The sequence below is a fragment of the Rhinatrema bivittatum genome, chromosome 8, assembly GCF_901001135.1.
Source record: "Rhinatrema bivittatum chromosome 8, aRhiBiv1.1, whole genome shotgun sequence".
Taxonomy (NCBI): Eukaryota; Metazoa; Chordata; class Amphibia; order Gymnophiona; family Rhinatrematidae; genus Rhinatrema; species Rhinatrema bivittatum.
The window spans coordinates 273,958,644-273,983,039 of NC_042622.1; the positions used below are offsets into that span (position 1 = coordinate 273,958,644).

The window sequence follows — 24,396 nt, forward strand, 5'->3', positions numbered from 1 at the left end:
CAATGGCCATGGAGGAAATACATACAGGAGAACGTCGCAAGGCCAGGGAACCAGCAGAGCATCAACTCCTTCTGCGCCGTGATCTCTTCTGCGACTGAAGAATCGTGATGCCTTGACATTTGCGCGAGTCACCATGAGATCCACATGAGGCTTGTCCCACCAGCGAGATATCAGGTGCATGGCTTCATCGGACAGCTCCCATTTTCCTGGGTCTAGCTGGTGGCGACTGAGGAAGTCCGCCTGTATATTCGTCATCCCTGCAATGTGTGATGCCGCATCTCTAGATGGCATTCTGCCCAGGCCATCAACAGATCCACTTCAAGAGCTATAGGGCGACTTCTTGTTCCCTCTTGCCGGTTGATATAGGCCACTGTCGTCGCATTGACTGACAGAACTTGAACAGCCTGATGGCGCAGAAGGGGGAGAAAACACTCCAGAGCCAAGCGAATGGCTCGCTTGGTTACCGCGGAGACCGAAGCATCCACCTTAGGACTCCACAGCAGTTGCAGGACATCTTTAGGCAACGGATACAACTTGTCCATAGCCCTGCTAACCTTGAGACCTGATCCGGAGAGTCCCACTCCCGAAGTATCATCTGTCTTAACATAGCATGCAGGGGGAAGGTTCTAGCAGGACCGGGCAAGCCCACGAGGACAGGATCCACCGTGTCTGGACTTGGCTCAGAGGGAGAGTCCGTGATGCCCAGCTCTGCAAGGACGTGGGGGATCAAAGGTGCCAGTTTGTCTCTCTGAAATAAATGGACCACCTTAGGGTCATCCTCCTCCACCGGAGGAATCTGGTCCGAAGTGGCACTGATGTTCGGAATGTCCGAAGGAGGAATGGGGACCATCGGTCCCTCCCCCTCATCCGAATCGTTGGAAGAGGTCTCCCAGGTGGACTCCCGTGTCCCCATGGTCTCTACCGTACGGATCCTCATTGCCACCGGCGTCTCATCCCTTCTGGGCATTTTGGTCGGTGGGCCCCTGGGCTCTTGCAGAGACCAAGACCCCCTTTTTTCACCCCCGCTAGCCAGGAAAGCCTGATGCATCAGTAAGAAACTGCGGGGAAAAAAATGCAGACCCTGCTGAAGTGCCTTCCAAAGTGTCAGAATCTCCGTCGGGGGGGGGGGGGGGGGACACACGACCCCTGCAGGTCCTCGGGCTCGCACGGAACTCGAATCGGCTGGGTGGAGAGCCGGGAGATCCCCTCCCCCCAACGCTCTTCCCTCAGCGGCGCGAAAAGTGCCTAAAATGGCCACCATTCCTGCGCTGAGCGGGAAAGGATCAGTTGAGGCCTCTGAAGCAGCGAGCAGCCTCCCGGCACTGTGCTGCTATCTGCCACCTCGGCGCTGCCGGAAGTGCCTTCCCCACCAGGGAGACACCGGCCACAACAATTCGGCGTAGCTCAGCAGGGGAGCCGATCACTGCAGCAGGAGCTCACGCGTGGCATGATTGACAGGGGAACCACGAAATATATGGAGTATCTGCCGGTCTGGCGTTTGGTCGACAGAACCAGAACAATGGCTCCCAGGTCTTTCAACCGGCACAGGGTTTGGTTCACCACCAGCTGCTTTGCCCGAGATCCACAAGGGGATACCAAAAAAAGGTCTCTTAGCGGGCGAGCAAAATCTAAAGCGTAGCCGTGTTCTATGATGCTTAGAATCCACTGATCCAAAGTAATCTTGACCCATTCCTCGAAAAACCGAGAGAGACGACCCCCCTATCTCCGGAATAGAGAAGTGGGTCGGCGCACCTTCATTGGTAAGACTTATTGCCGGAGGATCCTTGGAGACCCCGTCCCGAGCAGGCCATCGACCGCGAAAGGAATGAGCCCAAGCCTGGGACCTCGTCAACTGCTGCCGAGGAGCAAAGGCCGGAGCTCTCCCTGGACGACAACGGTGCTATCCCCGAAAATGACCCCGAGATGAACCAAAAGGTCCTAGACGGTCTAGGCTTGTCCTCCGGAAGCTTGTACACCTTATTGTTCCCTAAGGACTTAATAAGTTGTTCCAGATCATCGCCAAATAAAAGCTTTCCTTTGAACGGAAAAGAACCCAACTGAGACTTGGAGGAGACAACAGCGGACCAATTGCGGAGCCAAAGAAGCCTCCTGGCCGACACCGCCGTGGACATCGTGCGTGATGAAGTATGGAGGAGATCATATAGAGCGTCCGTGGTATAAGCCATTGTGCCTCCATACACTCCGCCTCGGGGAATTTCTGAGCTGTGAGCAACTGTTGCACCCATCTAAGGGTTGCTCTCTACATGAGACTACTGCAGACAGCCGCTCGGATGCTGAGCACCAACACCTCAAAAATCCTTTTGAGAAGAACCTCCAGCTTCCTATCCTGGAGATCCTTAAGCGCAGCTGCTCCTGTCACCGGGATAGTTGTGTGCTTGGCGATTGCTGAAATGGCCACGTCCACCTTAGGAATCTTAAGAAGATCTAATAACTCCTCCGGAAGCGGATAAAGCTTTTCCATAGCTCTACTGACCCGCAGACTGGCCTCCAGCACATCTCATTCTTGGGTCATAAGCTGCAAGACCATCGGGTGAAAAGGAAAGATTCTAGGGGGAGCCCAAAGACCCAACAGAACACGATCCCCCGAGGAAGGCTCAGCCACTGGCTGTGGAGCCTGAATATCCAGTTCCGACAGCACATGGGGATCAAAGGGTCCAACTCTTCCCTGAGAAACAATCGGAGCACCTGTGGATCATCCCCTTCAACCGACGTGGATTTGTCAACGTCATCAGTTGTGTCCGCATTGAGAGGATCCTGGGAAGCGAGATCTGGGGGGTTAGCGAGTGGGGCTACTGCCGCGTCCGGAGTCGCACAAACCACTTGGACTCTAGGCATGTCTGGACCTTCAGCAGGCCTGAAAGTTGTGGTGGGAATTCCCCTCCCCCCGAGCTCTGCACCACATGGGGGCCTTGAGGAGTTAAAATGGCCGCCGTTCCTGTGCTGATCGGGAACGAGGCGGGCCGAGGTCTGTGAGTTTGCAGAGTCCTTGTGACTGCAAGAAGGACGCACCCCTGCCTTCGGTAGGCAGCTCCGACGGGCCCTCTCCCTGGGAATGCATCGGGAGCAGAGGCCATCGCGGGAGAGCCATGCTGCCGACTCCCTGCAGGCTGAACACCACGATCCACGCGGCATATAACACTGAGCCTCAATGAAGTAAGCAGCTGGATACAAAAAATATCTCCTCCGGAGACACGGGAGACCTGTAGTTTTTTGGTTTTTTTTTTTTGCGTTGCTCTTTATCAACCAGGGGAATGAAACGTCCCTGTGTCCGAGCTGAGCAACAGAGGCTCCCACCAGAGGAATAACCACTTCTCTGGGCTGCTAGGGGGAGGGATCAGCCCACCAGTAAATCCCCCGACTCACTGGGTTGAGAGAACAGACTCCGGGCAAATAGGCTCTCGGGGCAAAAAACCCCAGCCTTGCCTACTACCAAGGGTTCTGTAACCACTTGCGAGGACTTGCACTCCTTTACTACTTTTACTCTTATTTATTTTTTTATAACTAGTTGATCTAACCAGAGGCAACGAAAGGTACAAAGACCCCCTCTTTTTCTTATTCTTTTGGTTTTTTTTTAAAGGATCAGGACCGCAGGTTCTGTCACCTTCATCTGCTGGAGTCAGAGAAATACTGAAGGTTCGCAGGTGGCACACCGGACTAAGAGGGGGTGCCTTTCAGCTTTTCTCTGACTCCATTTGCTGGAAGGGAGGCATAACCCAGCAGTCTGGACTGATCCGGGTACGTTCAGGGAATGCAGGTTTTGCACCACCCTCCATCTGCTGGAGACAGAGAAATACTGAGGAGCAACAGGTGGTTCACCAGGTTAAGAGAGGGTGCTCTCAAAGTTTTTCTCTGTCTCCATCTGCTGGAAGGGAGGCAAAACCTAGCAGTCTGGACTGATCCGGGTACATACAGGGAATTTTAATTATAACCTGGTAAGTTAGTTGGATAACTTTAGGACTGCTTCAGAGCAGGCCTAAAGTTATCCTGCCTTGTATGGCCGGGCAACTTGCTACTTATCTGGATATCTTCAAAAGATATCCTTGTAAGTAGCGCTGTTGACAAACACCCCTCCCAAAAAAAAAAAATCAAGAAAACACGTAAATGGGCCTGTGGTCGATCTCCTCCTCAAAATCACAAATAAGGCCCCGATGAGCCATGTACCCCTCATCACCTAAGCCCCTCCAAAATTTCCAATAATGTGCTGCTCCACAGATCAGGCCCCTCGCCGCTCTCCCTGTTCTAGAAATATTACTTAGGTACGACTGCCCTCGACCTCCCACCCGTAGGAACAGTTTTGGGCTGTCTCCCCCCCTGGACCCTGCCCCATGCTCCCCAATAGGAAAGAAAGTACAACACTTACTGTCCCTGGCACCCCAGCGATGCTTGTGGCAGTACTGGCACTGGAACCAGTTTACAGCAAAGCCAAGGCCTTACATTTTGGGGCTGCCACCGTTGAAAGTCACAGAATTGCCAGTGAAAGATGGTAAGAAGTGCTGGGTGGCTGGGAGGAGCAGATGAGATGGACCTTCTGCCCTCTCTTTAAACTCTGTGGTGCATTTATTATGGTTGAAACGGGTTCCACGGCTTTCTGTCAGTGTTTTATTGATACCAGACTCAACAGGCTCCCCAAGCCCACAGCAGACAGATCCTTTCATCCGTCCCCATCTCGGAAGTTAATCAGAATTGACAAAGAACAATGTTAATTGCTTTTCCAGGCTGCACTCTCTCTTTTTGCCTGTTAGCTTGAGTCCCAGCATGTTCCCCTCTTGGAATCTGCCAGGAATAAAAAAAAAACTTAATAATGGAGGAGAAGGGGGTACAAAACACGAGCCAGTCCGGCAGACGCGTTCCAGAAGAGTTCTGCTGAGCGTTAAGAGCTGGGAATGCTGAGCTCTGCACTTTTCAACGCTACCCTGGACCTCCCGAGGGATGCTTGCTCTAAACTTTATAAGTCACAACACAGCACAGCATACACACACACACACACACAATCACACACTCACACACACGCAACGCCAAGACCAGTCTGTCCTAGCACAGTGGCCCTGAATTGAGTCTCAGGGTCCAGACATGGAGCAGAATAAGAGTCCAGAGGCCATCATAAGCAGGGTAGAAGCTTCACTCTGTGCCATTGATATTACAGCGATGGCTGCCAGCTAAGGGAATTCTCCAGACCCCTCCCTCATCTCCACAACCTCCCCAACCCGGCGCTGTAGTGGCATGACTTGCCCTACCTGCCCAATTTATACAATGCTCAGAGAACCTAGAGATCTTGTTCATGCAGCATGTTTACCCAGTTTCTAGGTATTGTTTAATATTGTTTCCCCGAGTGAATGCACCAATCAGTAGGGATGTCAGGTTAGCAGTGCTTAACATTGAATCTCTCTGTTAAAATAGGTGCAAGCTTCCAGACTATACACCCTGCCCCACCACAGAACAGATACGGCATGCAGAATGGCAGTGAGAGATTACAGCACACCCTAACCTCTAGGACTACGACCACAAGGCGTGTACATTTAGCCACATTACGAGGAGATGCTCCCCTGGGCATATTTGGGTCAAGGGAGGAAAATAACATGCATAGATGGCATCTTCAAATTTAAACACATTATTTCCCATGAAGAAAAAAAAAAAGTACCTGCACGAAAAAAAAAAAAGCAGGTGCAAACATTCATGAGAACTTTATACATGTGGTGAGTTTTTAAAAGCAAAAGTGCATGTGTACTTTGCCTATGAAAACTGGTGCAAAGTCCGTGGGTAAAAAGCACAATTTTCAAAGATGGAGAATGCATATAGGTTCCCTTTGAAAGTTGCCACAGGTACCTTTAGCCGTCTTGGGGGTGGTAAGTTTTCAGACAGACTGATTTACGCATGTAAATTGTTATTTATATGTGCCAGTGGCTTTCAAAATTGCCCTCATCAAAGTCTCCTGACACCAAATTGAAACCACACTCTGAAAAAGCTTGCGTCTGCAAACAATGAATGCACAGATCCAAATGTCCTGGGGAAAAAAAAAACCAGAATACAAATATATGACCATGGTTTGTCCTCATTTTCCACTCTCTGGGGAAAGGAATGCTTTGAAGACTGGTTTCTTAAGCTTTGAAGATCGGAAAACTTGAAACCCTAATAATGCTGAGGCTGCATTGACCTGAGGAAGACAGCATAGCTCTCAACAGCTGCTCACACATGGATATCCTCAGGGCTAGGGTAAGGTTCTCTGCTCCCTAGGAAAATACATTTCCAACCTACCTTCCACTGTACTGGAGGGGAGGGGGAAGGAAAAATATGGGGTAAGTGGACAGAAGATGGAGAAAGAGAGTCCAGGAGCAGTGGGGAATCTGAGACTGGTCCGGCATGGGACAGGAGGTGGCAGTGACATATCCGACCCACGTGACGGAGGGGCCCACCGCAGCAACATGCAAATTCCATCTCTACTCCTCCCTCCCTCTACCCCACAACAGAATGTGACTTCTTCAGTCTCTTCCCCATGCCAAGAATTAACACACTGCCACCCGGCCACGGTGGGAGTGGTGTGAGGTCAGGACGGCTGTTCTCAATGCATGACTATAAGGTAAAGCCACTGCCCCCCTCTTCTCGAGCGGAATGTGTTTCAATCATCTTGGCCCATTAATTTTCCTGCAGGACCATCAGGGACCTGCATCAGCAGCCCAATGCTCCCTTGGGAAAATAACTACACTGCCCTCTAACACGCTACAATAACAGGGCTGACATTTTTCAGAATCAGCTGCATTATTTTATCATCATAGGATTGCCTATGCATAAGCTGCTTTGCATGAATTAGGTAATTTTTTGCATAGGGGGAAGAAATCTTCTGCTCTGTTGTGTGATAGTGCCTTGATATGGCAATACTGTGTAACAAATAGCCTTTAATGGGCATTTCATGCTTTTTAACTCGTGATATCGCCTTATCACGGCTTAGTAAATACACCTATAAGTTAGATGCTGAGTGCTGAAAATCAGAGCTAAACATCTGACATTTCTTATTTTCCATCCCAGAGCCATTCATTTTTTAGGTTCTAAATTTAAGTATTGAGCTCTGGTCAATTCTCGAAGGGGCCGATTTAGAAGCCTAACTTCGCTGCATTTCAAAACTGATATAGCGGAACTGAAAAAGGTACAGAGAAGAGTGACCAAAATGATAAAGGGGATTGAACAGCTCCCCTATGAGAATAAGCTATTAATTAAGTTGACCTGCTGCTATTAATTAAATTGACTTGGAAAATAGCCACTGCTGTTACTAGCATCAGTAACATGAAATAGACTTGATGGACCCTTGGTCTGACCCAGTATGGCATGTTCTTATGTTCCAAAAGTTATGCTCCTAAAACATTAGAAAAATGAGCCCTGCATGCACTACTCACCACCTCGGTATGTTTTCCATGTGTAGTATTTTCCTCGGAAGGGAACGCTGTCAAACTCAGCACACTGGAGCTCTCGGAAGTCCTGGGAGCCTGGTGGGCACTCCTAGAGAAACAGAGAGGGTAGGGAAGTTTAGGAGGCAGAGGAAGGAGAAATTACTACTTACCTGATAATTTCCTTTTCTCTAAGGATGGCAGGTCAGTCCACACCAGTGGCTTGTGCACTCCTACCAGAAGATGGAGACAGAGTAAAGCTGACTCATTGACATCACTGACATATAGCCCTACTCAGACATCAGCCTGCCAGTATCTCTAGAAAAGCCAAACCGTGGACAAACTCATTATACTTGAACATGACTAATATCAGTCAACCACTCATGCTTCCAACTAATTATGAAACTCCGAGCTCAGCAAAAAAGTTAATATCATCTAATCTTATGGGATGGTTATGTCACTTACCAGTCCTTCAAACAAGTTAACAGAAAAAACACTCTTCATCATCCACATATAAAGGATGAACTAAAAACAAGTAGGCAGTCCCAGATGGGTTGTGGACATAGAAATTGGGTTGTGGACTTAGAAAAAGTTGACTTAGAAAATAGCCACTGCTATTACTAGCAATGGTAACATGGAATAGACTTAGTTTTTGGGTACTTGCCAAGTTCTTATGGCCTGGATTGGCCACTGTTGGAAACAGGATGCTGGGCTTGATGGACCCTTGGTCTGACCCAGTATGGCATGTTCTTATGTTCTTATCATTGGCCATGGCAGGGAGGCATAACACATCCTGCTCCATGGCCAAACCTGAATGAGAGCATCGAAAGCCATCACTCTCAGATTCCTTCTGCAACTGAAGATCTGTGGTACTTTCGTGTTGGTGGAGCTCGACAGTAAATCCAGGTGCCAGCAACCCCAGCATGTCACTATGAGTTGAAAGGCCTCATCTGCCAACTCCCACTCTCCTGGGTCCAAGACCTGCCTATTGAGGAAGGCGGCCCTTTCATTGTCCTTTCTGGCAATGTGGGAGGTAGATATGTCCTGGAGATGCTGATCTGCCCACAGAATGAGTGCATCTACCTCCACAGACACCTCTTGGCTTCTGATTCCACCTTGATGATTGATGTAGGCCAGTGTCATGGCATTGTCTGACATTATCCTTACCGCTTGAGCTTCCAGCTGCTCAGGCGAACCGAAAGCATGCCAATGGAAGTGCATGCACTTCCAATTGATTGATGGTCCATTGCCACTCCTCGGCATTCCACTGACTTTGCACCACCAACTCTTGACAGTAAGTCCTGAACCCAGAAGGCTCACATCTGTCATGAACACTAACCTGTATGGTGTCTCCAAGGAAACCCCCTTCCTGAGATGATCCGCTTGTTACCACCACTGCAACTTGACACTCATCTCCAATGGCAAGTGGAGTCTCACTGTGTAATCCTGCGACTGCAGATTCCACCAGGAGAGCAACACACGTTGAAGAGGATGCATGTACACCCTTGCCCAGGGAACTATGTCCAATGTAGTTGCTATTGATCCTAGGACCTGTAGGTAAGACCTCAACATTGAGCGAACAGTCCATCTCAAGGCCTGAACGTGAGTAACTAACTTCTGAATGCGACTCTCAGTAGAAACACTCTGCCCTGCTCCATATCTAATCACATGCCGAGTCACTCTAGTGTCTGAGATGCTTATAAACTGCTCTTGGCCAAGTTCATCACCCAGCCTAGCTCCTGAAGCAAGAAAATCACCTTGAGAGATGCCAAATGACACTAGTTTGCAATTTTGGCACGAATTAACCAGTCATCCAGATACGGATGGACCAGAATGCCCTCCTTGCGCAGAGATGCCACTACCACCACCATGACCTTGTAGAAGATCCTAGGCACAGTAGTCAGCCCAAAGGGAAGGCCCTTTCTCCTTCTTGGAAATGACAAAATAAATGGAATAGTGCCCCATATTTTCTTGCAATCTGGGAACAGGAATTACAGCCTTCAAATCCAACAGCCTCCTTAACATAATCTCCACTGCCACTTTCTTCTGTAGGGAGTTGCATGGAGAGACCTTATGCATTCATAAGAACATAAGAACATAAGAAAATGCCATACTGGGTCAGACCAAGGGTCCATCAAGCCCAGCATCCTTTTTCCAACAGTGGCCAATCCAGGCCATAAGAACCTGGCAAGTACCCAAAACTAAGTCTATTCCATGTAACCATTGCTAATGGCAGTGGCTATTCTCTAAGTGAACTTAATAGCAGGTAATGGACTTCTCCTCCAAGAACTTATCCAATCCTTTTTTAAACACAGCTATATAACTGCACTAACCACATCCTCCGGCAACAAATTCCAGAGTTTAATTGTGCGTTGAGTAAAAAAGAACTTTCTCCGATTCGTTTTAAATGTGCCCCATGCTAACTTCAGAGGAATTCGGAGAAATTCTAGAGCATAGCCCTCCCTTACCACTTTCAGAACCCACTGGTCTATTGTAATCTGGGCCCCCCTTTGATAAAAGTGAGATAGATGCCCGCCTATCTCCTGATCCAGCACCCACACCATCATTGTGAAGATCGAGATGCTCTGGCCCTGAAACCCACATCCTTATGAGGCCTCTTAGGCCGAAAAGACCAAGATTTTCCAAAGAGGCAAGACCCTTGAGTAGTTGCTCCTCTGTAAGGATGAAGCCGACAGGAATCTCTGGAGCAGCCCTTTGACTCAAAAGATTGCGCCACTGCCTTCTTGACCTCTGGCAAACAAGGAACCTTGGATTCACCCCAGCTATTTGCCATCTTCTCCAACTGACTTCCAAATAAAAGAGAACCTTTAAAGTGTAACTTTGTGAGACTGGACTTGGAAATAGTGTCTGGCAAATAATTTTGTAGCCACAATTGGTGCTTAGGCCTTATCACAGAAGCCATCCTTCTCATGGTTGTCTGCAGCAAGTCATAGCCCGCATTGGTTAAGAATGCAGCTCCCGATTCCATCCTGGATCCGCCATTGGACACTGCTCCTTGCGTCTCTTGAGAGAGATGCAAACTAGTCCGAGCCACCAGGCAGCAGCAAGAAGCAAATTGCAAATTCATTGCCATGGCCTCAAAGCCTGTTTAATGATAGCCTCAATCCTCCTATTCTGAGCATATTTTAGAGCTGCCCTTCCTTCCACTGGGATGGTGGTTTGCTTGGCAACAGTGCATACCAAGGCATCCACCCTTGGGAATCATAACTGTTCCTTTGCCTTCGGATCCAATTGGTACAAACCTACTAAAATGCACCCCCCTTTAAAACTTGCCTCTGGGGTGTTCCACTTAAGATCAATTAACTTCTGAATTGGATCCAGATGCTTTGCATAAAGTGACCAACATGATATCATTCTTTTGCAAGCCCGTAGCATCACCCCCATCCACACCGAGTGTCTTTAGGGACTGAATCAACAGACTCAGCAACTCATCTTTGTAAAAAAAACAAAACAAAAAAAACAACCGAGTAGAATCTGATGTGGCTCCAAATCAGGTGTAATTTCTCCCTCTTCTAGAGGGAAGAAAGCCAAGTTCCCATCAGAGTCATTCGATGTATCATGATCCACATCCCCCTGAACATCTCCAGGCATAGCCTTCCCTGTGGCATTTGCTGCAGTGCCTGTCAAGTGGGAGACCTGAGCACGTGATCCCTTTTTACAAGGTTGCTTCGCCTAACTAGGCACCCCTGCAGAAAAGCCTGCAGGCCCTGGAAAAAAATTCCACCCAGGAGCAGGATGGATCCATACCGGGGCCCACAGACCCAAACCTGGCACTCTCCGACCCCTCTCTCAGGGATGCCTCTGCCATCGGGAAAGGGGGGGGGGGGGCCACTGTCCGCTGGGTCGCCTCCCACACCACTCCCCTCTGAAGCCACCATAGGCCAAGGGGATGTCCCAACGTTGGCAAAATCTATAGTAGCTAAATTGCCTTGAGAATCTAAACAGCGCTGGCACAGGCATAGAGTGATGGCTGGATGGCCCTCATATAGCAAACCTCACAGACAGCAAGGCACTTGGAATTTCTTGTCCCTGGCGCCATAGTTTTCCTGCATTCAGCTCTAGGCAGCCTCCTGCGCACCTCAACAGCGCCCAGGTGTACCCGTACAAATATGTGCTCAAGTCCAGGCCTCAGACATACTCACAACAGTACTTGCGCACATGCACGCCCATATCAGGGCACCGCTGTGCGTCAAGAATGTGTGCACACGCCTAAGGGCGCGGGAAAAGAAACCGTTGCTGCAGCCCTACCACGCAGCTGACTGAACCGAACCTGAGAAGCAGGGCCTAGCCAAAAGCTGCTCGGCCCACCAAGCCCAAACTGCCTCCACTCTATACTAACTCCCCAGAGAAGTGAGAGGGAAAAGGGGGTAAGAGAAGCAGAGAAAATCGCCAAGGGAAGGAGGACCCAGTAAGGATAAACAAAGCAGCCTAAAACACCCCTAATCTTTTCTTTTTTTCTTACCTGAGCTCAGCACTTCCTTGGCTGAGAGTATAATCAGGTCACCGGCTACAGGGGGAAAGGGCGAAAGCCTTCACAGTCAAGCACTCCCTTGTCCTCTTTCTGCCTCTTTTTTTTTTAAAGTCTACACCTTATCAGGCTTCCAGAAATAAAGCAATCAACTGAGGGAGAGACCAAAATGAGTGTCGCTCAGGAGCTCAAGCCATGTGTCTGAATCTTCTGCTAGCCTTTTTTTTTTTTTTTTTTTTTAAACCACAAGCAATCTCCACAAGGGAGCTGCACGTCCACCATCTGCTGGAGACGGAGAATACTGGCTGATGTCAGGGCAGGGCTGTGTGTCAGTGACGTCAGCGAGTCAGCTTTACTACGTCTCCATCTGCTGATAGGGGTGCATAACCTACTGGTATGGGTTGGCCTGCCTGAGTGCAGAGGAAGCGGAGATAGGAGCTGGCAGGTCTCTTTCGGGTAGATACTCAAATCTATCCGGATAAGTAAGTTTGCCTGCCAACCTACAAGGTATATTCAAGCAGCATGGCTATGTTGCTGAATATGCCCGTAAAAGTTGCTAGTTAGCCGGATAAGTCTTCTCCAGCTAACTTTAGACCTGCTATTGAGCCTGGATAAGTCAGAATATTGGCATTTATGGGACTAAATTAACCAGATAAGTATTTCCTCCCCGATCTGCCAACATCTTGCCCACCATGTATCCGGCTAAGTCCTTATCCGGTTAAATGGTGACTACTGATTGCAGCCGGATAAAAGTCATGCTGACTATCATCAGCTTCTCTATATCTGACCTTGTCATGATATTCTTCTCCTAGACTTGAGAACAAAGTGCTGGCTTGGGGGAGGGAATGTTTCCAACATTTGCAGCTTTTCAGGTTCACAGCAAGCAGGCAAATTTAAAGATCCAGCTTGACCAACGAGAGCCCCGATTTTTATAGTTGGGGGAACAAATAAGCATGGGGGTAATTAACTGATGCGGAGCGGTTCCCGGCGCATGTGCATGTAATAAAATCGGTGGGTCCATGTGCGCGAGTCTTAAAATCGACCCCATAAAACTGACGGCAGAAAAGGACCAAATGATCCACCCCAGTCTGCCCAGCAAGCTTATGCCAGTATCTGTTGCACTGTGCAGGTTACCCCCCCGTGCTTATCAGTTTACCACTAAGTGCCGCATCAGTTAGCTACTCCCATGTTTATTTGTTCCCCCAAACCATAAAAGTCGGGGCCCTCGTTGGTCAAGCTGGATCCTTAATTTTGCCTGCTTTTCGGGGGGAGGGGGACTTGGGCTGGGGACTCCGCCCCTCTATACAGAATGTACAGCTGCAGTTGGGAGGTGATGTGTACAGCCATGGCTAGTCTATCTATAGGCTCTCAATGCTAATGCTTGCATTCCCCGATTCAATGAAAAAAAGTCTTGCTAGAACTTAAAAAGTGCAAAGTCTGGATTTTTTTTTTTGTTTTTTTTACAGGAAGCACATTTGGAGGACAATGAGCACATTAATCTCAAGAGAGAGTGGGAGGGTCAAGGTTTCTTCTCTTCCTATTCCACTAATCAAAGAGGGGTGGTAATATTATTTCACAAGAACGTTCCTTTCAAATTAGGAAAGAAAATAACTGACAAAGAGGGATATGTTATTGAAGCTGGTATTCTTTTTGGCGTCAAGGTGCTCCTAGTGAATGTATATGCACCCAGTCAATACGCCCATAAATTCTTTTTCCTTTTAATTACCAAGCTGATTGGATGGGAGGAGTATGATCTGCTGGATGGAGTGACTTCAATATCACTAATAACCCCCTAGTGGAGTGTCAACTTGCCAAAACCCCCTGGAAAAACCAGAATGATATAGGTATTGAGTTTTTGTGTCAGGAGTTAAGACTTAAGGATAGTTGGCATTTTCTTTATATGGATGATAAAGAATTTCCATATTACTTACATGTTACTTACATATTACTCAAACAGTCGAAAACCCTATAACTGACACTCCATTTATACTCAAGCAAGGGCACAAATTATACTTTACAAATATGCAAGGCACCCACTGCTCTCATTACACCAACTTTTGGCGACTCACTCCTTTCATGACCTTCATAATAGGCATCATTGTGCGGTAACTCGTACCATTTGCTCACTCTGCCTTATTTATAATCATTGGTCAGTCCATATATTTTTTTTAAAAATTTTTTGTACTGAAAATTTAAAGTGCTCTGTGCTTTTGCCACTATTTCAATGAACTTATGTTGTATAAAGAATATCACTTAGCTCATGAATCCAGTTTGTAATGGCTGTTATTTGTCCAAATTGCACATCCGATAGTCTATAGCAACGTGATCCATCTCCACATTGCCATGTTGTGTCCGTGCCCGACACTGTACAATGTTTCGGACGTGGTCGTCCTTCTTCAAGGGCGATGTTCTGCGCCATGAAAAAACATACATTAGACCCTGAATAGCCGTGATACACGTCATATAAATATCCTAACATGCATAGCTACTTACTCAGTTCTCCACCATTGTAGCTCTCAGCGTTTTTCGCGATCTTCTCTTCCGGTTTGCCACTTCCCGCCACCATTTTTAAACCCCTTTACGTATGTGACGTACACGCACGTCATTCTATTATTATAATGAATACCACTCAATCATATTGTTCAACCCCATGGGACTCACAGTGCGCATCCAAAAGATCCATTGTTGCTCCTTTAAATTCAACAAAGCATTAGGATCGCCACCACGTTGTTGCGTGGTGACTACTTCTAAAACTCGCCATGTCAACTGTTGAAAACAATGTTGTTTCTCTTGGCAGTGAGCCACCATTGGAGCCATAATTTTACCTGTAGCGATGCAGCTGCGGTGTTCAATCAAACGCACTCGTATTTGCCGTTTTGTCCTGCCTATATAATATAAATTACAAGGGCAAACAATGATGTATATAACATGAGATGTATCACAGGTGGAATGCTGTCGTGCTTTATGCACTTTGCCATGTTTATCAGTCCAAGATTCTCCCTCAATCACCTGACTACATAGGGAACAATGTTTACATGGCCAATGCCCGATATTCTTATGTGTGCTGCTCATATTTCTTGTGGTCAGGAAAGAGTGTGTAACAAGATCCCCCACATTCTTGCCTCTGCTGTACGCTATAATTGGAGATTCTTTGAAAATGTCATGAATCTTCAAAACCGACCAATGATGGTGAATCAACTTGGCGATATTCCCTGACATATTTGAGTAGGGCACGGTACACACTATTTTCGCCTCTTCACTTTCTGTTGATTTATCCAAGAGCAGCCATTGGCGCTCAGCATTGTACGCTCTCTTGTAGGCTTTCTTTATATATCTCGCGGGATAACCCCGTTCGAGCAGGCGTTTTTTAAGAACATCAGCTTGGCGGACAAACTCTTGGATAAATCAACAGAAAGTGAAGAGGCGAAAATAGTGTGTACCGTGCCCTACTCAAATATGTCAGGGAATATCGCCAAGTTGATTCACCATCATTGGTCGGTTTTGAAGATTCATGACATTTTCAAAGAATCTCCAATTATAGCGTACAGCAGAGGCAAGAATGTGGGGGATCTTGTTACACACTCTTTCCTGACCACAAGAAATATGAGCAGCACACATAAGAATATCGGGCATTGGCCATGTAAACATTGTTCCCTATGTAGTCAGGTGATTGAGGGAGAATCTTGGACTGATAAACATGGCAAAGTGCATAAAGCACGACAGCATTCCACCTGTGATACATCTCATGTTATATACATCATTGTTTGCCCTTGTAATTTATATTATATAGGCAGGACAAAACGGCAAATACGAGTGCGTTTGATTGAACACCGCAGCTGCATCGCTACAGGTAAAATTATGGCTCCAATGGTGGCTCACTGCCAAGAGAAACAACATTGTTTTCAACAGTTGACATGGCGAGTTTTAGAAGTAGTCACCACGCAACAACGTGGTGGCGATCCTAATGCTTTGTTGAATTTAAAGGAGCAACAATGGATCTTTTGGATGCGCACTGTGAGTCCCATGGGGTTGAACAATATGATTGAGTGGTATTCATTATAATAATAGAATGACGTGCGTGTACGTCACATACGTAAAGGGGTTTAAAAATGGTGGCGGGAAGTGGCAAACCGGAAGAGAAGATCGCGAAAAACGCTGAGAGCTACAATGGTGGAGAACTGAGTAAGTAGCTATGCATGTTAGGATATTTATATGACGTGTATCACGGCTATTCAGGGTCTAATGTATGTTTTTTCATGGCGCAGAACATCGCCCTTGAAGAAGGACGACCACGTCCGAAACATTGTACAGTGTCGGGCACGGACACAACATGGCAATGTGGAGATGGATCACGTTGCTATAGACTATCGGATGTGCAATTTGGACAAATAACAGCCATTACAAACTGGATTCATGAGCTAAGTGATATTCTTTATACAACATAAGTTCATTGAAATAGTGGCAAAAGCACAGAGCACTTTAAATTTTCAGTACAAAAAATTTTTAAAAAAAATATATGGACTGACCAATGATTATAAATAAGGCAGAGTGAGCAAATGGTACGAGTTACCGCACAATGATGCCTATTATGAAGGTCATGAAAGGAGTGAGTCGCCAAAAGTTGGTGTAATGAGAGCAGTGGGTGCCTTGCATATTTGTAAACTTACATATTACTTACATATTACTTACTTACATATTACTTACATATTACTTACATGAACCCAAAAAAGAAATTAACCACCGAGAAATCACCACCCAACCAAGTCTGAACCGGCAAACAAGGAGAAAAAAGAAAGAGAAACAGAAGTAAGACTTTGGCCGTACTGCGCCGCCCTGAGCCCCTCCCTGAGCCCTCGAGATAACCAATAGCCTTCAGGGCTGCGTCCCCACGACGCCTGGGAGGCGGGACCAAGAGGCCGTTTAAATTTTGGCGCTCTTCAAAGGAAAGCCCTTTTAACCCGACCACCGGAAAGCTACCGACCGGCTCGCCATCCGCACTGCACAGCACCCACCGGCTCCTCCACCGGAAGTGAAGGAGATTCCAACCCGCTCCACTTGAAAAGGAGCCAAAAAGAGAACCCAAAAAAGAAATTAACCACCGAGAAATCACCACCCAACCAAGTCTGAACCGGCAAACAAGGAGAAAAAAGAAAGAGAAACAGAAGTAAGACTTTGGCTGTACTGCGCCGCCCTGAGCCCCTCCCTGAGCCCTCGAGATAACCAATAGCCTTCAGGGCTGCGTCCCCACGACGCCTGGGAGGCGGGACCAAGAGGCCGTTTAAATTTCTTGGCGCTCTTCGGCGTCGCGCGCCGAAGGGGCGCACAAAGGGGCCAGCCCCTTTGTGCGCCCCTTCGTGCAGCCCCGGAGGGCCATACCACCAGCTCTAGCTCCAACGTACCTCCGCGCACAAAGTCTGCTTTCTTCCTCCAGTCCACCACCTGCACAAGCGCAGCACTATCACAACTCAAAAGCAACTCGCTAAAATGGTTCCTACCTTCCCAATACCTATTTTACAACATAGCCTTTCATCTATAGGAAAATCTAACAGGTCATTCTTACCGATTACAAAACAACCTAATCGACAGACTCCACACCGCAACCTTAAATCACTCACCCCAATTTTGATAACACCGATCACTCAACTCTTAGGCCTCACTCTATTCTCACTTTCATTATTCAATGCACAATCTTTATCCAAGAAATCTCTCATCCTCAACGACTATCTCCTCGACACTAAACCAGATATATGTGCCATAACGGAAACATGGCTCAAACCCACGGACACAGCAATTATAAACCAACTTCCCACCTCAGACTATGACATCTACTCCATCCCCCGTCTGAAAAAAAGAGGAGGACGACTCCTATTTGCATCAAAAAAAGACCTCGGGTTCACCCTACACCCATTCACTTCAAAGTCTAAACTAGAAATTGGTTTCTTCACCTCGGAACATCTACAAATCCTACTTGTCTACGCCCCTCCGGGTTTCCTTGAGACAGACCCCTCCCCTCTAGTAGAAATAATCACAACCCTCATCAAACTGGATGCTCCAGCAATTATCCTGGGAGATTTTAATCTGCATGTGGACAATCCCACCCTATCATCCAGTTGCGAATCATTTCTCTCAGCCCTCTCAGCCCTGGGCTTTAAACAGATAGTTAGCAAACCCACACACAAGGCCGGCCACACGCTGGACCTTATCTTTATTAATTCAAGCATCAAACACGCTTCGCGCCTCAAGAGCAAGAAGGTCCCTTGGTCTGATCACTCACTTATCTCAACCTCATTTTCATTGAAAAAATCCTCCACCCCAAAGGGGCCCTTACCATCTTTCCCATACAGAAGATCCTGTTCTACAGAAGACCTTAGCTCACACCTAGCCTCTCAACTACCATCCATTGATCTCTCAAACCCGAACACAGCTCTCCACTCTTGGATCGCCATCACAGATTCCATAGCCAACAAGTTATGTCCATTAGCAACCAAAAAATCACTGCCAAACGCATCCAAAAGGCAACCATGGTTTACAGAAGAACTAAGAAAGCTAAAGCAAAGTCTTAGACAGAAAGAGAGCAACTGGCGCAAATCCCCTAACACCAATTCACGATCCATCTACAAAGCCTCCCTCCACTAGTACAAGTCTACTACATCTAAATTCAAAAGAGACTACTATGCATCCAAGATTCATCACTTAATTTTCGACGCAAAAGCCCTCTTCGCCTATGTCTCCAATCTCATCAAAACCAACCCACAGGAGATTCCTAACGACCTAGCTCAACCCAAAGCTGAAGAACTTGCTCTTCACTTTTACAACAAAGTCAACAGCCTTTTAACACAACTGCCTACTATCCCCACCGACCCTACTTTTTACCAGTCTCTTCAACAGTCATCCACCAATAACAAAGCTCTGGAAACTCTTGAACCCATTTCTATCTTAGAAATACAAGCACTTTTAAAAAGAATGAAACCGTCCTCCCATCCTTTGGATACCATCCCCACCAAACTGCTCCTGGCTATCCCTGACTCCATTGCAAAATCATTGACAGACATCATAAATTGCTCACTCTCCCAAGGACTATATCCTGACGACCTCAAATTGGCCTCCATCAAACCTCTACTTAAGAAACCCAACTTGGACCCCAAAGACCCCAACAATTTCCGACCTATCGCCAATCTCCCATTCATAGCCAAGATTCTAGAAAAAGTTGTCAACACTCAACTCTCCGACTACATTGAAGAAAACAAAATCCTATTCCCATCACAATACGGATTTCGCAAATCACTGAGTACAGAATCCCTCCTCATCTCCATGTCTGACTTCATACTAATGGGCCTTGACAAAAGTCAATCCTTCCTCCTCATTCTACTGGACCTATCAGCTGCCTTTGATACGGTCAACCATTCCATTCTCATTTCCACTCTGGCTTCTATAGGCATCACAGGCACTGCACTCTCATGGTTTAAATCTTTTCTTTCCAACAGAGGCTTCAAGGTTAAGATACAGAACAAAGAATCCTCAAGAATGGACGCTTCCATAGGAGTCCCTCAGGGCTCCTCCCTGTCACCAACCCTCTTTAACATCTATCTCTTACCAATCTGCCAACTCCTCTCCAATCTCAACCTCAAACATTTCCTTTACGCCGACGACATCCAGATCGTGATACCCATTAAAGAGTCTTACACGAAAACATTGAATCACTGGGAAAACTGTCTCTTCAAAATTAAACGCCTCCTAGCTAACCTAAACCTAGTTTTAAACTCCTCTAAAACAGAACTGCTTCTCATCTCCTCAGATAACAACTCCATCTCTAATCTTCCAACTATCCCCACCACTACACATGTGAGAGATATAGGAGTGTTAATAGACAACCGGATGAACCTTAAAGCTTCCATCAACAGAACCACCAAAGACTGTTTCCATAAACTTCAAGTTCTGAAAAGAATTAGACCACTCTTCCACACTCAAGATTTCAGAACCATTCTTCAAGCTATCATTTTCTCTAAGATTGATTACTGTAACTCTATCCTTCTGGGCCTACCTTCCTCCTTCACTAAACCCCTTCAGATGTTACAAAACGCTACAGCAAGATTACTGACAAACTCCAGGAGGAAGGACCATATAACTCCAATCCTAAAAGATCTCCATTGGTTGCCTATTCACTTTAGAATCCTCTACAAAGCTCTTTCCATAATACACAAAACTATCCATCAACACACCCCACTCGACATACAAGTCCCATTCCAAATTTATAACTCCTCTAGACCAACTAGAGATGCACTCAGAGGATCTCTTCAAGTACCCCCAGCCAAAACTACTAAACACATCACTTTAAGAGATCGGGCCTTCTCAACAGCTGGTCCCCTTCTGTGGAACTCCATCCCACCTGACCTTAGACAAGAACCCAGCCTCCCAATCTTCAGGAAAAGACTTAAGACCTGGCTGTTCAAAAAAGCATTCCCGGACACCGATTAATCCTATTCAGCCAGTTCAACCACTACCCCTTGTAAAAATGTTATTACTAATGTAAAATGTTATTACTAAATGTTATTACTAATATAAATATCTAAAAATGTTATTACTAATGTAAATATCTACATCCTATGTTATCCTCTCCCTTTCTTCTCTTTTCCCAGTTCTAGTACCTTGTTATTTGTAACTGCTTCCTCCTCACTAATAGATTACTCAATTTGTTATTTGTACACCCCTGTTTTATGTAAACCGGCATGATGTGATTGTATCATGAATGCCGGTATATAAAAATTTTAAATAAATAAATAAATAAATAAATAAATGTCATAAATGTATATACAAGAATTAATTATTTTTTAATATCCAAGCAACGGCATGATAAAGCGTGTTCCTGTGACATGTATGATGCACCTTTTTTGAGATCACACATTAATTGATCAAGAGGGTCACAGACCTGCTTGGAAAATGTCTGCTTTGCTCTATCATGACAAAGACTTTGCAGAGTTCTTACATGTGAATGGGTTGAATATAAGGTTAATAATGGTATCCTGGATGGTAACGCACTTACTTTTTGGAATGCAGCAAAAGGAGTTTTGAGAGATCAAATTATTGCATATCTAAGTAGGAGAAAAAGACCATTCTAAAATACTGCTAGAGCTTAAAAAGAAAATAGAACATTCAAAATGGGTGCATGGACAACAGTTGACCAATGATCTTAGACAACAATTGATGGAGGCTTGCGGAAAACTTGATGTCATGTTTGAGGCCAAGGCAAGACAAAATCTACTATATTTTCAACACAAACTGTTTCAATGAGGAAACAAATCTGGTAAACTGATCCTCTCAGCCTAAATGATTTATATCATGTTTATTCCATCAGAATCAGGAATATTCTTGAGGTGTTTGAACTATTTTATCAAAACATATATACTAAAAGGGACATTTCTCTAGAAAATCAACAACTTTTGTTGATGGAGTGGAATTCCCAATGCTTTCCTTAGAGGATAAACTGAGTTTAGAAGCTCCTATTCACAAACTTGAGATATGAGGAATCATAAAAAAAAAATTAAAATTGGGAAAGTCACCAGGTCCGGATGGCTTTGGATCACAGTTTTACAAAATTTTAGGTGATTGGATTATACCAGCATTGAAGGCTATGTTCAGTGAAGCTCAGGATCAGGGACATTTAGAGGTGGGTTAGGACTTGGCAACGGTGATTTTAATTCCAAAGCCTGGTAAGGACCCAGAGCTTCCTGAATCATAAAGGCCAATATCTTTATTAAACTAGGATGCTAAGATTCTGTCTGTGGTATTGGCTCAATGGGTAAATCATGTTATACAATCTTTGATTTCAGAAGACAAAACTGGGTTTATTACTGGTAGATTTTCTTCAGCTAATCTACTGAAAGTACTTACTATAATGTCCCACAGTAAAAATGCAATGGGGGTTAGCCTGTTGGTCAGTCTAGATGCTGAAAAAGCATTTGATTGGGTTGAGTGGCCTTTTATGTCGTGGGTTCTAAGACGCTTTAATTTTGGGGAACACTTCATAAAATGGGGTAAAATTCCTGTATCATTGCCCTCTTGTGTGGGTGATGGTTAATGGTTTAGTCTCTCAGGCCCTTTCTCTTGAGAGGGGAAGTAGGCAGAGTTGCCTCTTGTTGTATGTCCTCATGATTGAATCATTGGCTATTAAGTTGCACATTATGGCCATTTTCCAGGAAATTCAGTTTAGACAAAAAAATGATAAAGCTGACCATGTTTGCTGATGACATGCTGATGGTTATTGGAAAACCTTTCCACAGTCTATTTGCTATTATTGACTGTATTAATCTTTATGGTACATTCTCAGGACTGAAGATTAATTATGACAAATCTGTGGCTTTTCCTTTGGATGTGACGTTTGTAAATAGGTGGAGAGAAGAATTCCCATTGAAATGGAGCACTGAGGCTATGAAGTATTTGGGTATTTGGTTATCGCATCCTGCTGCAGACATGTATTGGCGTAATATTATAGAAATGTCACAAAGTCAAACAATCTCTTATTAAATGGAAGATGCTTCCCTTATTCTTAGCAGGAAGGAGCACAGTGATTAAAATGGTCATTTACCTAGGATACTTTATAGCTTACAAATGATGCCTGTCTGGGTAAAACGTACAGAGATAGGATTGTATCGTTCAATGCTATCCAACGTTTTATGATGCAGCAAACCTGCTAGGATAACAATTAATACTTTGATGCGGGACAATCAGCAAGGAGGCTTCGCTATTCCATACCTGTATAATGTGGTGGTTTTGCAGCGTTATATTCAGGATTGGGTCTTGCACCATGATAAATATGATAAGGAACGCTTGTTAGCTGAGGGAGTTTGTTCCTACAAAATGATGGACCTCATCCATTATTCTAGTGCACCTATTTGCACTTTGCGTCTTGCTATGCCGTGGATCTCTGTCTTTGTTAGGAGATGTTGGAGAGAACGGAGCACAAGCCATGGGATTGCTTCTTTTTTTTTTTTTAATCTTTCATTGGTAACAAGGTCTTGAAATGTCTATTTTTCAATTGTGGGAGCATAAAGGCTTGAATTGTATTGGACAACTGGTAGATCCCGAGGCTCATTGTTTGTTCTCTCTTCAGCAATTACGAGAGCAGTAGGAATTGCCTGCTAACCACTTTTTTTGCTTAACTGCAAATTAGACACAACCTTGCGAAATTAGGGGGGAATATTTTAGAAAATGTTTTTTTCTGAGGAAGAGGAGACTTTTTTGAGACCACTAAAAAATTCAACAAAGTTGGTGTTTGGGTCCCTACTCTCAAGCAGCATGTCACCTTGACCCATCTGGATAAGTTTGATGGAGCAATGGGCTGCTGATTTGGGGTATCAGTTGCAGGTTGACGATCTTCTTTTGGCTTTTTCTAAAGTTTGCCAGTAGTTGTTCCCTGCCTATTTGAAAGAAGTACAATTTAAAATTTTACATTGGTATCTATACCAGCAGATCTGAGGGAGCCCTGGATGCAGTTATGGGAGGCTGATAGATGCCTTAAATGTAATTCACTGCCTGGGGAGTGCAGTTACATGGAATGGCAGAGTTTTGTACCTCTATTTATTTGGTAAGTATCTTAAACTGCCGAGTGGCAGGAAAACATTCTTAGTTATTTCACTTATGCTGGCATAATGAAGATCTGCCGTCTTTTGAAGCCTGGAAAGTGGCCATGCCTGCTTTGAACTGCTTCCACGTAAAGACACGTTTGACCAAAAAAAATCTGTTGTGGCAATTAAAAGGGTATTTTAAGTAATGGGAATCTGTAATTAATACTAGGGATGTGCAGAGCAAAATTTTATGTTCATATTTTTTATGTCCGAAAGGGGGTCCCACTTGCGGCCAATATGGACATAAAAAAAATCCAATGAGTTGGGTATATGTACATATGTGCAAAAAAAAAATTTAAACCCCCTCACCCTCCTTAATCCCCCCCCCAGACTTACCACAACTCCCTGGTGATCGAGCGAGGAGTGAGGACGTCATTTCTGCAATCCTTGGCGAGAAGCATGTGACGTCGGTGGCACATCGAGTGACGCGGCGTCACGTGATTCCCGGCTCGTTCGCGCCGGACGGCTCGTTCGGCCCAAAAAGAACTTTTGGCCAGCTTGAGGGGGTCAGGAGGCCAAAAGCTGGCCAAAAGCTGGCCAAAAGTTCTTTTTGGGCCGAACGAGCCGTCCGGCGCGAACGAGCCGGGAATCACGTGACGCCGGCGTCACTCGACGTGCCGCCGACGTCACATGCTTCTTGCCAAGGATTGCAGAAATGGCGTCCTCACTCCGCTCCATCACCAGGGAGTTGTGGTAAGTCGGGGGGGGGGGATTAAGGAGGGTGAGGGGGTTTATATTTTTATTTTGGCTCAACAATCGCGATTTCCCACATATCGAACATATCTATGTTCGATATGTGGGAAATCCGATCGTTTATGTCGAATCAATTTTTTAAGTAAAAAAAAAAAATGAGTTGCGTTTCACTAATGCGGTCAATCCGAATGCACAC

At 45.7% G+C, this 24,396-nt stretch overlaps 1 protein-coding gene across 3 annotated transcripts in view; it reads right to left on the bottom strand.

Annotated features, from left to right (window-relative positions):
• ADAMTS10 (ADAM metallopeptidase with thrombospondin type 1 motif 10) overlaps positions 1 to 24,396 on the bottom strand; it is a 256,117-nt gene that overhangs the window by 71,391 nt on the left and 160,330 nt on the right. For all 3 annotated transcript variants that reach the window (XM_029610937.1, XM_029610936.1, XM_029610935.1), the window contains exon 15: positions 7,407 to 7,509. In XM_029610937.1, the coding sequence (XP_029466797.1) occupies positions 7,407 to 7,509 (103 nt within the window). The remainder of the gene's footprint in view (positions 1 to 7,406; positions 7,510 to 24,396) is intronic.